This window comes from Megalobrama amblycephala, linkage group LG21 (genome assembly GCF_018812025.1).
Source record: "Megalobrama amblycephala isolate DHTTF-2021 linkage group LG21, ASM1881202v1, whole genome shotgun sequence".
Classification (NCBI taxonomy): Eukaryota; Metazoa; Chordata; class Actinopteri; order Cypriniformes; family Xenocyprididae; genus Megalobrama; species Megalobrama amblycephala.
In genome coordinates, this window is record NC_063064.1 from 17554254 (window position 1) to 17570287 (window position 16034).

At 35.5% G+C, this 16034-nt stretch overlaps 1 protein-coding gene across 1 annotated transcript; it reads right to left on the bottom strand.

The window, feature by feature from the left end:
* Nucleotides 1-12964: 12964 nt before the first annotated feature.
* Nucleotides 12965-15835, bottom strand: LOC125257060 (acidic mammalian chitinase-like). The gene is made up of 12 exons (XM_048173483.1): nt 15796-15835; nt 15651-15690; nt 15539-15565; nt 15184-15388; nt 14913-14969; nt 14648-14813; nt 14425-14549; nt 14194-14317; nt 13910-14092; nt 13687-13803; nt 13464-13596; nt 12965-13368 (listed from the first exon to the last, which is right to left on the bottom strand). The coding sequence occupies exons 2-12, from the start codon at nt 15673-15675 to the stop codon at nt 13067-13069; spliced, it is 1464 nt and encodes a 487-aa protein (XP_048029440.1). The 5' UTR covers nt 15676-15690; nt 15796-15835; the 3' UTR covers nt 12965-13066.
* Nucleotides 15836-16034: the final 199 nt, after the last annotated feature.

Here is a 16034-nt window from a genome sequence, read left to right on the forward strand (position 1 = left end):
GAGATTCTGGTTACATTCATTTTACATTCAAAACAGAATGGGATGAATAAAAGACATTTTTCGTGTAGTCTTCCATACTTATCTGTAAAATTTATGGTAAAAAATGGCAGCCAGAACTTTACCGTAAAAATACAGTAGCAACATTTTAGGTTTTATGGGACAGCACTTAGTTTACTGTCTATTATACAGTTCAAATCTGTATAATTTAAAGGTTTATATTGTATTATGTTAATTGTAATTTATTATTAAATTTACATTAAAAAAAAAAACCCAGCTGCTGTGGTTGCCAGGAATTTACCGTAAAAAATAGGTAGCAACATTTTAGGTTCTACAAATTTTACTTAAATTTACAGTAAAAAAACTTATTTCATTAATTGATATATTTACCAACCTATTGAAGTACTAATATCTGTTTTGTACCTTTGTAATACACTGACAACCACCAAACACAGTGGTGATGAGAGTCACATGATGAATCAAAGTTCATCACAAGCAACTTTTCCACCAGCTGAGAAGGACGATATTAATTTATAGAACGTGCACACAGTGTCATTCACAGAAACACAAAACACCATCATGGTAACACACATGAAATTTTAAAAATGCAATAAACATTAATTTAACAACATTAGATGTAACATAAAACCCTAATGTATACAATTAAATACATAACTGATTAGAAAAAAAACTACGAAAAAATAAGAAGAAATTTAAAAGAAAATCCCGATCCCGTGGAAAACTACGAGATATTCTCCATTGATTTTAACCAATAAAAAATTGATTGGAGCTTTCATACACAATCTTCACCCTTTCACCCCGAGAGCGCATCCAAGTGAAGCGCGAGCAAAAATGGCTCTGCTCTCGATCAAATACATGCGCGCGCTCAAACTCAAACTCTCCTTGCATCAGATATCATCGAGAGCATTACTCGCAACGACACTCGTGAAAAGAATGTTCTTTTGTGTCGAAATTGTCACCACGCTGCACGGATATAATGCAAATGAAACATTTAATTGACGTTAATTTGAGTTAAAGAAGAAGCGAACTAGAGCTGAAAGGTGTTGTTTTTGAAATCATGCCGAGGAACGTTGTGGCTCCTGTCTTCAGACATGCGCATCAGTCTGTCGCTTGACTCTTCTTTCCAGGGAATGCACAAAATGCACACAAACATGTCCCTGCTCTTGATATACGAACATTAATGAACTTCTTTAAACATAACGAGAAAAAAAACTATATGAGGGCAGATTTGAACCCATGAAATTAGAGCACGGCTGAACCTCTGACTCTATTAACAAAAATTCTACCACAAGACCATTAGAAAATATGAATACTAAGTGCAGATTTATCTATAATAATAATTAAATATGTATGTAATGGGGGGGGGGGGGGGTTAGTTCATAGGGGATGTTAGTTCATAGTGCATTAACTAATGTTAACAAGATTTTAATAATGTATAAGTAAATGTTGAAATTAACATTAACAAAGATTAATAAATGCTGCAGAAGTGCAGTTCATTATTAGTTTATATTTACTAATGTAGTTAACTAATGTTAATTAATGAACCTTATTGTACAGTGTTATCAAAGAATTTTTAAGAATAAATACAAACCTGACTGTTTAAATACAAACCGGATACAAACCCGATTCCAAAAAAGTTGGGACACTGTACAAATTGTGAATAAAAACAGAATGCAATGATATGGAAGTTTCAAATTTCAATATTTTATTCAGAATACAACATAGATGACATATCAAATGTTTAAACTGAGAAAATGTATCATTTTAAGGGAAAAATAAGTTGATTTTAAATTTCATGGCATCAACACATCTCAAAAAAGTTGGGACAAGGCCATGTTTACCACTGTGTGGCATCCCCTTTTCTTTTTATAACAGTCTGCAAACGTCTGGGGACTGAGGAGACAAGTTGCTCAAGTTTAGGAATAAGAATGTTGTCCCATTCTTGTCTAATACAGGCTTCTAGTTGCTCAACTGTCTTAGGTCTTCTTTGTCGCATCTTCCTCTTTATGATGCGCCAAATGTTTTCTATGGGTGAAAGATCTGGACTGCAGGCTGGCCATTTCAGTATCCGGATCCTTCTTCTACGCAGCCATGATGTTGTAATTGATGCAGTATGTGGTTTGGCATTGTCATGTTGGAAAATGCAAGGTCTTCCCTGAAAGAGACGACGTCTGGATGGGAGCATATGTTGTTCTAGAACTTGGATATACCTTTCAGCATTGATGGTGCCTTTCCAGATGTGTAAGCTGCCCATGCCACACGCACTCATGCAACCCCATACCATCAGAGATGCAGGCTTCTGAACTGAGCGCTGATAACAACTTGGGTTGTCCTTGTCCTCTTTAGTCCGGATGACATGGCGTCCCAGTTTTCCAAAAAGAACTTCAAATTTTGTTTCGTCTGACCACAGAACAGTTTTCCACTTTGCCACAGTCCATTTTAAATGAGCCTTGGCCCAGAGAAAATGCCTGCGCTTCTGGATCATGTTTAGATATGGCTTCTTTTTTGACCTATAGAGTTTTAGCCGGCAACAGCGAATGGCAAGGTGGATTGTGTTCACCGACAAGTATTCCTGAGCCCATGTTGTGATTTCCATTACAGCAGCATTCCTGTGTGTGATGCAGTGCCGTCTAAGGGCCCGAAGATCACGGGCATCCAGTAGGCATCCAGACCTTGACCCTTACGCACAGAGATTGTTCCAGATTCTCTGAAACTTTGGATGATATTATGCACTGTAGATGATGATAACTTCAAACTCTTTGCAATTTTTTCTTTGAGAAACTCCTTTCTGATATTGCTACACTATTTTTCGCCACAGCATTGGGGGAATTGGTGATCCTCTGCCCATCTTGACTTCTGAGAGACACTGCCACTCTGAGAGGCTGTTTTTATACCCAATCATGTTGCCAATTGACCTAATAAGTTGCAAATTGGTCCTCCAGCTGTTCCTTATATGTACATTTAACTTTTCCGACCTCTTATTGCTACCTGTCCCAACTTTTTTGGAATGTGTAGCTCTCATGAAATCCAAAATGAGCCAATATTTGGCATGACATTTCAAAATGTCTCACTTTCAACATTTGATATGTTATCTATATTCTATTGTGAATAAAATGTATGTTTATGAGATTTGTAAATTATTGCATTCCTTTTTTATTCACAATTTGTACAGTGTCCCAACTTTTTTTGAATCGGGTTTGTACATGCCATGTGTTTCTAACAGAGCTGCATTAAAAAAATTGAAGTAAACTTCAAAAAGTTTGTTTTCAGCCTTGGGTTTCCTCAGGAATTTCCTAGAGTGGCTGTTTTGGATTTATAAGCAAATGGAAATCTGTGATAATATTACTTGAAGAGACTTTCACATTTTACTTCAATGGACCCTTTTTACAGATGGTGTGTTATCTACAGTTATTAACATCGTAAATCTAGCAAAGTATTTTATATGTTCATGTTTTGTTAAAAAAAATGATGTACATTTATAACTACTTTGTGCTGCACTGCATTGCCATTACATCTCAGAAAACTACTGCTGTGTGGGTGTTTGTATTTACACAACGGCTAAGGGAGTGACAGCAAATTTGACACCTTTCTCTTCTCTGATGACAGTAATCAATCACTCAATATTTTTTCCTCTTTTGGAAAGTAATAGAAAGACAATATGGATTTTTTCTTTTGCTATTGGAGCAAATGAGAATGCATTATATATATATATATATATATATATATATATATATATATATATATATATATATATATGTAAACACAAACAGAACATTAAAATAAAAGAAACATGAAAAGGAACAAAATTAAAACTAAAATTCAACAAACCCACCAACCTCTTACAACTTCCCACCTGTTGATATAGACTGCTGATGTTCATAAATAAAAAGATGATATGCTTCATATCATAAAAAAAGTCATAAACCTACTTTGAAAAATAGGCCGAGTATTATAACTGAGCTAATGTGAAGTAATAAGCTCTCTAGTCAGATTAAATTTATTGCCTTTTACATGTTCAGTTTCTATCCTGTTTATGTGAAACATGCTATTTATCTGGTATCCAAGACTCTTTCGATAATATACCTTGATAATCTGTTGCTTTTATTGACCATACATTCTGCACTTCCCAGCATCAGCTGACCCTAATAACTTGTTAATTTATATTGAACCCTTTTTATGCCGTCAATGAGCATGGTAATGAAATCCATGCTCAGCATTTCACCTTTTAGTTCAAAGTATCCTACATTTCCTTCATGAGGTTATGATCTAATCAGGTTTAATCTAAAGCAGAATATGGATGTTATGAATTGAGGTGTCTAGCTGACTAGCCTTCTAGTGTAGTCTAAAATATGAAAAAACTGACTCGTGCTCGTCATCCACAACAAAGTCTAGATTAACAAGAATAAATTCTTATTTAACTATAGAATAAATTAATTCTCAAAAGCATTGAGGAAAATTATTATTTTACAATTTTAATGTTTAATTTAATTAAATTCATGTTTATTTGTATAGCTGACATAATGCTAATTACATAATGTTTCAAAGCAGCTTCACAGAAAATGCACGTGTCAGTGTGACAAGGAAGTATTCTGTTATCAGTCAGAGATGTGCGTGTTAAAGTAATGTCCGTATGGTAGTATTCTACGATAATAAAAAAGGTATGTGGTTAATAAACCATGTATTCAGTGCAGGGTGTCCAAACTTGGTCCTGAAGGGTCTTACAGAGTTTATCTCCAACTTGACTCAACACACATGTATGGAAGTTTCTAGGGGTGCGTCTCAATTAGCTCCCATAGCTTCCGAGGTCATGAATCAGTATATTTTTTAATGTTATTTAAAATACATTATGATAAACACTTCACTTGTTACATATATGTGCAACATTTCGTAAATAAATTAGAAATGTTAGCAACTTTATGTCCATTACCCGATGTATGTTTATGCTGAAATATAATTAAATAATGGTTTAAAGAAAGGTCATTATATGTACTGAGTTTGCTCACGTGATTTTTGGTTCATGCTTCAGAACTTCTGTTACGGGAACATAGTGATCTTCGATGCTCCCCTATTCTTACGGTGCATTGTAAGCATTTCAGTGCACTAGAAGGATCAGGGCGCTGACTACTGAACTGGGGAGCTGATTGAGACGCACAATGGTATGTCTAGTAAGACCTTGATTAGCTGGTTCAATCGGGCATCAGTGTGAGGACATCAAATTGACGTCAATTGGATGGTGGTTTTTTCGACATCAATTGGACATCAGTGTGTGGACGTCAAATTGATGTCAAGTTTTTGACGTCAAGTTTTTGACGTCACTTTGACAGGGTTTTTTTCGACATCAATTGGACATGAGTGTGTGGACGTCAAATGGATGTCAAGTTTTTGACGTCAATTTGACAGGGGTTTTTCGACATCAGTTGGACATCAGTGTGTGGACGTCAAATTGACGTCAATTTGATGTTTTTTTCGACATCAATTGGACATCAGTGTGTGGACGTCAAATTGACATTAAAAATTGACGTCATTTTGATGTTTTTTTTTACATCAATTGGACATCAGTGTGTGGACGTCAAATGGATGTCAAGTTTTTGACGTCAATTTGACAGGGGTTTTTCGACATCAGTTGGACATCAGTGTGTGGACGTCAAATTGACGTCAATTTGATGTTTTTTTCGACATCAATTGGACATCAGTGTGTGGACGTCAAATTGACATTAAAAAAATTTCTGTCAATTTGATGGTTTTTTTTAACATCAATTGGACATCAGTGTGTGGACGTCAAATTGACAAAAAAATTGACATCAACTTGATGTTTTTTTCAACATCAATTGGACATGAGTGTGTGGACGTCAAATGGATGTCAAGTTTTTGACGTCAATTTGACAGGGTTTTTTTCGACATCAATTGGACATCAGTGTGTGGACGTCAAATTGACATTAAAAAAATTTCCGTCAATTTGATGGTTTTTTTTTAACATCAATTGGACATCAGTGTGTGGACGTCAAATTGACAAAAAAATTGACATCAACTTGATGTTTTTTTCAACATCAATTGGACATGAGTGTGTGGACGTCAAATGGATGTCAAGTTTTTGACGTCAATTTGACAGGGTTTTTTTCGACATCAATTGGACATCAGTGTGTGGACGTCAAATTGACGTAAAAAAATTGACGTCAATTTGATGGTTTTTTTCGACATCAATTGGACATCAGTGTGTGGACGTCAAATTGACATAAAAAAAATTACGTCAATTTGATGGTTTTTTTCGACATCAATTGGACATCAGTGTGTGGACGTCAAATTGACATTAAAAATTGACGTCATTTTGATGTTTTTTTCGACATCAATTGGACATCAGTGTGTGGACGTCAAATGGATGTCAAGTTTTTGACGTCAATTTGACAGGGGTTTTTCGACATCAGTTGGACATCAGTTTGTGGACGTCAAATTGACGTCAATTTGATGTTTTTTTTGACATCAATTGGACATCAGTGTGTGGACGTCAAATTGACATTAAAAAAACGACGTCAATTTGATGTTTTTTTTCGACATCAATTGGACATCAGTGTGTGGACGTCAAATTGACGTTAAAAAATTGACGTCAATTTGACGTTAAAAAATTGACGTCAATTTGATGTTTTTTTTTCGACATCAATTGTACATCAGTGTGTGGACGTCAAATTGACATTAAAAAAATGACGTCAATTTGATGTTTTTTTTCGACATCAATTGGACATCAGTGTGTGGACGTCAAATTGACATTAAAAATTGGCATCATTTTGATGTTTTTTTTTACATCAATTGGACATCAGTGTGTGGACGTCAAATGGATGTCAAGTTTTTGACGTCAATTTGACAGGGGTTTTTCGACATCAGTTGGACATCAGTGTGTGGACGTCAAATTGACGTCAATTTGATGTTTTTTTCGACATCAATTGGACATCAGTGTGTGGACGTCAAATTGACATTAAAAATTTTTCCGTCAATTTGATGGTTTTTTTCAACATCAATTGGACATCAGTGTGTGGACGTCAAATTGACAAAAAAATTGACATCAACTTGATGTTTTTTTCAACAACAATTGAACATGAGTGTGTGGACGTCAAATGGATGTCAAGTTTTTGACGTCAATTTGACAGGGTTTTTTTCGACATCAATTGGACATCAGTGTGTGGACGTCAAATTGACGTAAAAAAAGTTTACGTCAATTTGATGGTTTTTTTCGACATCAATTGGACATCAGTGTGTGGACGTCAAATTGACATTAAAAAATTTACGTCAATCTGATGTTTTTTTTCGACATCAATTGGACATCAGTGTGTGGACGTCAAATGGATGTCAAGTTTTTGACGTCAATTTGACAGGGGTTTTTTCAACATCAATTGGACATCAGTGTGTGGACGTCAAATTGACATTAAAAATTGGCATCATTTTGATGTTTTTTTTTACATCAATTGGACATCAGTGTGTGGACGTCAAATGGATGTCAAGTTTTTGACGTCAATTTGACAGGGGTTTTTCGACATCAGTTGGACATCAGTGTGTGGACGTCAAATTGACGTCAATTTGATGTTTTTTTCGACATCAATTGGACATCAGTGTGTGGACGTCAAATTGACATTAAAAATTTTTCCGTCAATTTGATGTTTTTTTTCAACATCAATTGGACATCAGTGTGTGGACGTCAAATTGACAAAAAAATTGACATCAACTTGATGTTTTTTTCAACAACAATTGAACATGAGTGTGTGGACGTCAAATGGATGTCAAGTTTTTTACGTCAATTTGACAGGGTTTTTTTCGACATCAATTGGACATCAGTGTGTGGACGTCAAATTGACGTAAAAAAAGTTTACGTCAATTTGATGGTTTTTTTCGACATCAATTGGACATCAGTGTGTGGACGTCAAATTGACATTAAAAAATTTACGTCAATCTGATGTTTTTTTTCGACATCAATTGGACATCAGTGTGTGGACGTCAAATGGATGTCAAGTTTTTGACGTCAATTTGACAGGGGTTTTTTCAACATCAATTGGACATCAGTGTGTGGACGTCAAATTGACGTAAAAAAATTGACGTCAATTTGATGGTTTTTTTCTACATCAATTGGACATCAGTGTGTGGACGTCAAATTGACATTAAAAAATTGACGTCAATCTGATGTTTTTTTCAACATCAATTGGACATCAGTGTGTGGACGTCAAATGGATGTCAAGTTTTTGACGTCAATTTGACAGGGTTTTTTCGACATCAATTGGACATCAGTGTGTGGACGTCAAATTGACGTTAAAAAATTGACGTCAATCTGATTTTTTTTCAATATCAATTGGACATCAGTGTGTGGACGTCAAATTGACATTAAAAAATTGACATCAACTTGATGTTTTTTTCAACATCAATTGGACATCAGTGTGTGGACGTCAAATGGATGTCAAATTTTTGACGTCAATTTGACAGGATTTTTTTCTACATCAATTGGACATCAGTGTGTGAACGTTAAATTGACGTAAAAAAATTGACGTCAATTTGATGGGTTTTTTTCCACATCAATTGGACATCAGTGTGTGGACGTCAAATGGATGTCAAGTTTTTGACGTCAATTTGACAGGGGTTTTTTCGACATCAATTGGACATCAGTGTGTGGACGTCAAATTGATGTTAAAAAATTTACGTCAATCTGATTTTTTTTCAATATCAATTGGACATCAGTGTGTGGACGTCAAATTGACATTAAAAAATTGACATCAACTTGATGTTTTTTTCAACATCAATTGGACATCAGTGTGTGGACGTCAAATGGATGTCAAATTTTTGACGTCAATTTGACAGGATATTTTTCTACATCAATTGGACATCAGTGTGTGAACGTTAAATTGACGTAAAAAAATTGACGTCAATTTGATGGGTTTTTTTCCACATCAATTGGACATCAGTGTGTGGACGTCAAATTGACATTAAAAAAACTTGACGTCAATTTGATGTTTTTTTCCGACATCAATTGGACATCAGTGTGTGGACGTCAAATTGACGTAAAAAAATTGACGTCAATTTGATGTTTTTTTTCGACATCAATTGGACATCAGTGTGTGGACATCAAATTGACATTAAAAAATTGACGTCAATCTGATGTTTTTTTTTCGACATCAATTGGACATCAGTGTGTGTACGTCAAATGGATGTCAAGTTTTTGACGTCAATTTGACAGGGGTTTTTTCAACATCAATTGGACATCAGTGTGTGGACGTCAAATTGACGTAAAAAAATTGACGTCAATTTGATGTTTTTTTTCGACATCAATTGGACATCAGTGTGTGGATGTCAAATTGACATTAAAAAATTGACGTCAATCTGATGTTTTTTTTCGACATCAATTGGACATCAGTGTGTGGACGTCAAATGGATGTCAAGTTTTTGACGTCAATTTGACAAGGGTTTTTTCGACATCAATTGGACATCAGTGTGTGGACGTCAAATTGACGTAAAAAAATTGACGTCAATTTGATGGGTTTTTTTCGACATCAATTGGACATCAGTGTGTGGACGTCAAATTGACATTAAAAAATTGACGTCAATCTGATGTTTTTTTCAACATCAATTGGACATCAGTGTGTGGACGTCAAATGGATGTCAAGTTTTTGACGTCAATTTGACAGGGTTTTTTTCTACATCAATTGGACATCAGTGTGTGGACGTCAAATTGACGTTAAAAAATTGACGTCAATCTGATTTTTTTTCAATATCAATTGGACATCAGTGTGTGGACGTCAAATTGACATTAAAAAATTGACATCAACTTGATGTTTTTTTCAACATCAATTGGACATCAGTGTGTGGACATCAAATTGACGTAAAAAAATTGACGTCAATCTGATGTTTTTTTCAACATCAATTGGACATCATTGTGTGGACATCAAATTGACGTAAAAAAATTGATGTCAATTTGATGTTTTTTTCATCATCAGTTGGACATCATTGTGTGGACGTCAAATTGACATAAAAATTGACGTCAATTTGATGTTTTTTTCAACGCCAATTGGACATCAGTGAATGGATATCAACAATGTCCAACAGTGTTTTTGAAAATCTACTCACCACACCTTTAAAGCAACGTGTACACCTTCACAGTTTTGTATTAATAGAATGGCAGTGGCTAAATGCATTGCACATTATACTAGGCAGATGTGTATTTCCGTGCGTATTTTTTATTTTTCAAAAATGCATTCTTAAAGGAGTTGGTGAAATGTCCACTAGGGTGGACAAGGCGCATTTGAACAATGGATGAAATATGTGTTTGAGAAAACAATTATTAAAAAGAAATATTGTAAACACTATAAAACATGTTTTTGTTTGCTCTTTAACATTGTGTTCATGTATTTTGAACATATTCCAGAACTGTTAACAGTCTCTGTTATTTTTTTTTTTTTTGCACTTGCAAAAGTTGACCAGTGGTTGGCAGTGTATTGCATGACACATTAGCGTCCACTGTAGTGACTAAAAAAATATGAGGACATCAAGCAACAACTAAAGAGCAATATAATTGTTAAAATATCCAAGTATTGATTTTGTGATTTGAGGAAATTGATTAATCATGTGTCCACTCAATTGGACATCATGCATCGCTAGCTATATTTAGACTACAATTTATAGTATTGCTGTGTGTTTTTTTTAAGGATCATCACTCTCATGATAGAACTAATATCCACAAAATATTGCTATAATAAAAATTAAATTGATTTTCAGCCAAAAAATTACTGCAATACTATAAAATGTAGTCTAATAGCTAGCGATGCGTGATGACTAATTGAGTGGACACATGATTAATCACAATTTCCTCAAATCACAAAATCAATACTTGGATATTTTAACAATTATATTGCTCCTTAGTTGTTGCTTGATGTCCTCATGGTTTTTTTTTTACCTGCAAGGGTCTCCTAGAATAGAAGGAATGGACAGACATTCCTCCCCTGCAAGGCACATCCGCTCTTCTATCGGCCATCTTGTTTTAGAGGCAAAAGTTGACCAGTGGGTGTCAGTGTATTGCATGACACATTAGCGTCCATTGTAGTGACTGATGTGCAACTGTCACATTCAGACTCATTTATATAGAAGAAAACAACTATTGAATATCTGTCCACTGTAGTGACCACTATGCATGAAAGGGTTAGAGAGCTTTAATTATTTTGTGGATTGCTACAGTATGTTAGTATGAGTGATGGTGGCTGAAAATCTTGTAATTAATGCTGTAGTACAAGTTCTTCCATCTTGTTCTTCGTGCTGTACAGCAGTCAAATCCAGAATCGTCTGAGACTGACATCATCAAATACATTAAGAACTATCTCCGACAGATATGGAGGTATGGGACGCCAGAAGGGCCAGACAGCCATTGATCTTTGTTCTCAATCAGAATAGGTGCATTTTTGTTTTTATTTACATTTGTATTATTGATTTGAAGTTTGCTGAATAAAAGTTCTGTCATGACAGCTCTCTGAGTGTTTGGCATGGTAATGGGTATGTCAATGTTGATGTGTTCGGTCTTGGCGGAATACGTCTGCTACGCTGCTGCTGCTTTTATTGCTGCTGCTGCTTTTATTGCTGCTGCTGCTGCTTCTGCTGCTGCTGCTGCTGCATCCCTTCCTCTTCACTACTACAGAATGAACATGAATGAACATGATGAAGGTATGTTGAAAGATACAGTACAACTAACTGAAATATATCATATCTTGTGAAATCGCTCAATGAGTGATTCAACCGCGGAAAGATGTCAGTAAAACAGTTTGTAAACAATATGTTACATGGTATTACATTTACCCCAGAAAAGCCATTCAGTGTCAACAGCTTGTTAGTTTGCTGTGAACTGTTTCACTAAATATATGCACTATATTAGCCTATATATTTATTATATTTTACTTAACCTGTTACTTAATGTAAGGCCTAAATAAATCTATCATAAAAACAAGTTTGACAGCCACTGTGTAAATGATTATATTTCAATAATGAATTCGAGAAACAGAAGTTAATGCAAAAACTGCCTTATGTGTAATTTACATGTTTACAATACATCTTTTTTTTATTATTATTATTTGAGTGTTGATGATTACATCTAATAATAAATAGCAACTGAATTTAATAATTTGGGCTCTGTTGTTAATTGTAACCTTTATTATAGTAGCTAATGTGTAAGTAAGGGCTCCCTAAGTTTACAGCATTAGCAGAGATAGATTTTTTTATCCTTAAGAAAATTTTAATTGAATATAAAGACAGAGACACAGCTTGCTCAGTAAAACAATGTTTAATGAAAATGAGAAAATATTGTTTTGTTTCTCACCCTGCTGTACCAAACCGTGACTTCAAAACCGAGGTACGTAATGAACCTTCATTTTTGTGTACCGTTACACCCCTACTGATTAGCTAATAGTGAACTACCTCATTCAACTGAGGGTTATTACTTACTAATTGGTTAATCAGAATTTCTTGTTAGTTAATAGCAGTTATTATTAAAAGGCTACTGTTTTACTCATTTGTTCCTGAATAGTTATTCATTAATAATGGAACAGTACTTCAAATGGATCGAACAATGTCCCCCCCCCCCCTTTTTTTTTGATTCTGTCATGCATCCAGTGGCCTATGTAGCCTGTATTTTTTATTTGCTGCTTTGCTTTGAGAAATGTTTGATTTTGAGTGTTGTTTTTAATTTAAGTGAGTTTTTAAGTTATGATTGTGGAGCAGTGTATTTGCAACAAAAATAAATAAATAAATGAATAAATACAATTTCCATGGAGTTCTCTTCAGATGACAAGTCAGTTTATTCATTTCTTCCAAGCAAGGAGAAAATGAACAAGAAACAGATTTACAAAGGAGTCATTTAAAAAGAGGTACTTTCACTTTCACAAGACGTAACACAGTCGAGAAATATGTTCAGTTTACACTAACGTTGCTTTACGTGAAACAGTTGATGTTTCGTGTCATTTGTGTGCTTATGCAAATGTGCAGTATCCTGTTTCACAATTTGCAGATGTTTTTCAGAAGCTTTTTCAATAGTGATCACTTAGTGCTTGGGCCAAGTACAGCACTTACAGGTGTCATCAAACACGATGCCTACAGCGCATTTGTCCTCGAAAGTATTGCCTCCAGCACAGTTATAAAACTTGTTGGGGTCTTCAGGGTGAGGATAGAGTCCATCTGGCTTCCCATTACAGAATCCTGGTCCTGGAGCGTGAGTGGTGGTGGTGGTAGTTGTGGTGGTGGCTTTTGTGGTTGTTTGTCCAGAGGGGGTGGTGGTAGTTGTGGTGGTGGCTTTTGTGGTTGTTTGTCCAGAGGGGGTTGTGGTTGAAAGCATTGGAGGCAATTCTGGAAAAAAGCATATTAATTAAGCATTAGTTTTTATTGTTTTCTTTTCTTAAAATACAACCAGTCTTGGAAAGACGATTTGCGAATATTCCTACCGATATCCAGAAGATTGCGCAGATGACCCATGAGAGGATGGTTTCCCTGATTACAGAACTGTCCAGCAAAGTCATCCAGATCAAGCGCCCACACGAAAGCTCCACCAAATTTCATGTCTTTCAGATAACGGACCTATAAATTGAGATGAAAAGAGTGAGTTGTTAGTCAATTGCTGAAAAATAGTGACAACGAAATCCAACTCCAGTAAAAACTCAAAAGTACCTTAGTTTCAAAGCTCTCTTTGGTGTCAAATCCAACCCACTCGCTGTTCTTTGTGGCATAGGGCACCTTCTGATCATCAATCCACTGGATTGTTGTTCCCTCTAGGAAGCCACAGATCTATAAAGACATTGAGAGTATTAGATGCGGAGATTGTTCGATAGGCACTTTTGAATATGAATGAATATATTCCATTCACACAAAATGGCTTTTCCAAATCTCCCACCTCATAGTAAGACCAGAATCCAGCCTCACGAGTGTAGGTTCCAGCTGCAGCCGGTCCACTAGCTGGGGCTCCAACTTCAGTATCTGTAGATGTCAGACGGAATGTGCGACCATATGTTGCGAAACCCATTCTGAGTTTCTCCACAGGGGTACCGTTGTCCCTCCAGTAGCGCATAGCGAAATCCTGAAAGAAGAGAAGAGAGTTCATTTTCAAATGGAGGAATTCAAAAATTAGTTTACTTATTTGTTTTCACCTTCTCTGTGTTACAGTAAATCATTTCTTACGGTATTGAAGTAAATCAGGTCTCCGTCATCCTTTGAGCCTTGGTACAGGGGGCTGTTGTGTCCTGTGAATCTTTCCCAAGTTCCATGGAAGTCATAAGTCATAATATTGATGAAGTCCAGGTACCTGAGACAAAAATTAGGAGAGGTTTAAAACATCTCATGACACTGCATATTTTCACCTCAGTGCTCTGCCAGTTTGCAAATGTCATGATTCAGTGTTCTCATACTTACTTGGCAACCTCAGCAATCTCATATCCAGCATCAATTGTGCCTTTACCAGCTGCTACAGCAGCAGACAACATCAACTGAGGTTTGCCAGTAGCTTTGGCCTCTGCCTCATACGCCTCAACAAGTTCCTGTGAAGAGAAAGATAAATAAAAATGAAAATAGCTTAAGTTAGGAAAATGCTCTACAATTTTTGCTTAAAAAGCCACTGGATTACAAATGGACCCACCTTGCACAGAAGTGTGAATCTTTGTTTGTCTTCAGGCGGACTTCCTCTTGATCCAGGATATTCCCAGTCCAAGTCCATACCATCAAATCCATAAGTTCTCAGGAATTTGATGGAAGACTGAATGAAGGTTTGACGGTTTGCTGCAGTGGACACCATGATGGAGAACCTGAAATGAATTTTGGATTGCATTTCAGCTCACCAATTTAACTGCTGCTCAAATGTGATAATGATATTACAAAAAACAAAACAAAAACAGAACACTTACTGTGATGAACCAAAGTTCCATCCACCAACAGCCAAAAGAGTCTTAAGAGAGGGATTTCTGTGACGATGATGGAGATATTTTAGGATTCCATAATATATAACAGTATATATTGATTTTATGTTTGAGTGTATAACTACAGTGTTAATTTCTTACATTTTTGGTATTTGTTTTGTAAAAAACAATATCTTACAATCTCACAAAAAAAATTAAATTATTCACAAATTTCAGCTGTGTTTTCAGTGTTAAATGTGATATTTCAACTAATACATACTTGTTTTTGAGTTCATTGAAAGCCTTGTAAAGAGTCTCATCGTTCCACTCATATGTGATAAGCTCGTTGGCATGGTTGATCATTGCGAATGCATAGAAAAGGTGTGTACAAAGGAAAGGGTCGACATTTGCAGGTGTATACTTTCCAATTCCAGGTCTGTACTGGGACCAGTTGGTGAAATAGCAGCCCATTTCCATGGAGAAAGCTGGTTATGGATACACAAAGAAGCTCTTAGACAAGACATGCACTTGCAGTATCTCATCTCTCTTCTCAACATTGCAATCAAATATAAATACTTCATTAAAAAGAAGCGATAAATACAATTATGTGAGCTAATAAATACTCAATGACTCACCAACATGGCAGAGCACCAAGCCCAAACCTAGAATATGCAATAATATCAGATAAATGACTAAAACATACTAGTGTATTTTAAATTCCACTTTGAAGTGTACATTATTTCTTACCTGCTATAAGTGTAAGCCTCCCCATTTTATTGCCAATTTTCTATAAGAAACAAAGATCAGTTTCCTTAATTACAATAAAACTAATAGCAGAAATAAATGTTTTAAGCTGAATTCTCAATATAGATATTCCCTGATGGTTACATACCTGGGGTACCTCAAGAAAATGTGAGAATGAACATCAAAACCCTAAGGTTTTTATAGGAGTTGGGTGTTGTCTAGGTCATCCTAATATAGGATGCTTTATTAGGATGTTGTAAGATATGATATCTCCTTTAAACTATGGACTGAAATGACAAAAACGTGGAAATAATAAAAACCTTTGTCCTATTCGGCACAATTTATGTGGAGCCTCATAGATAAGATGTACAATTACAACTGCTGTGG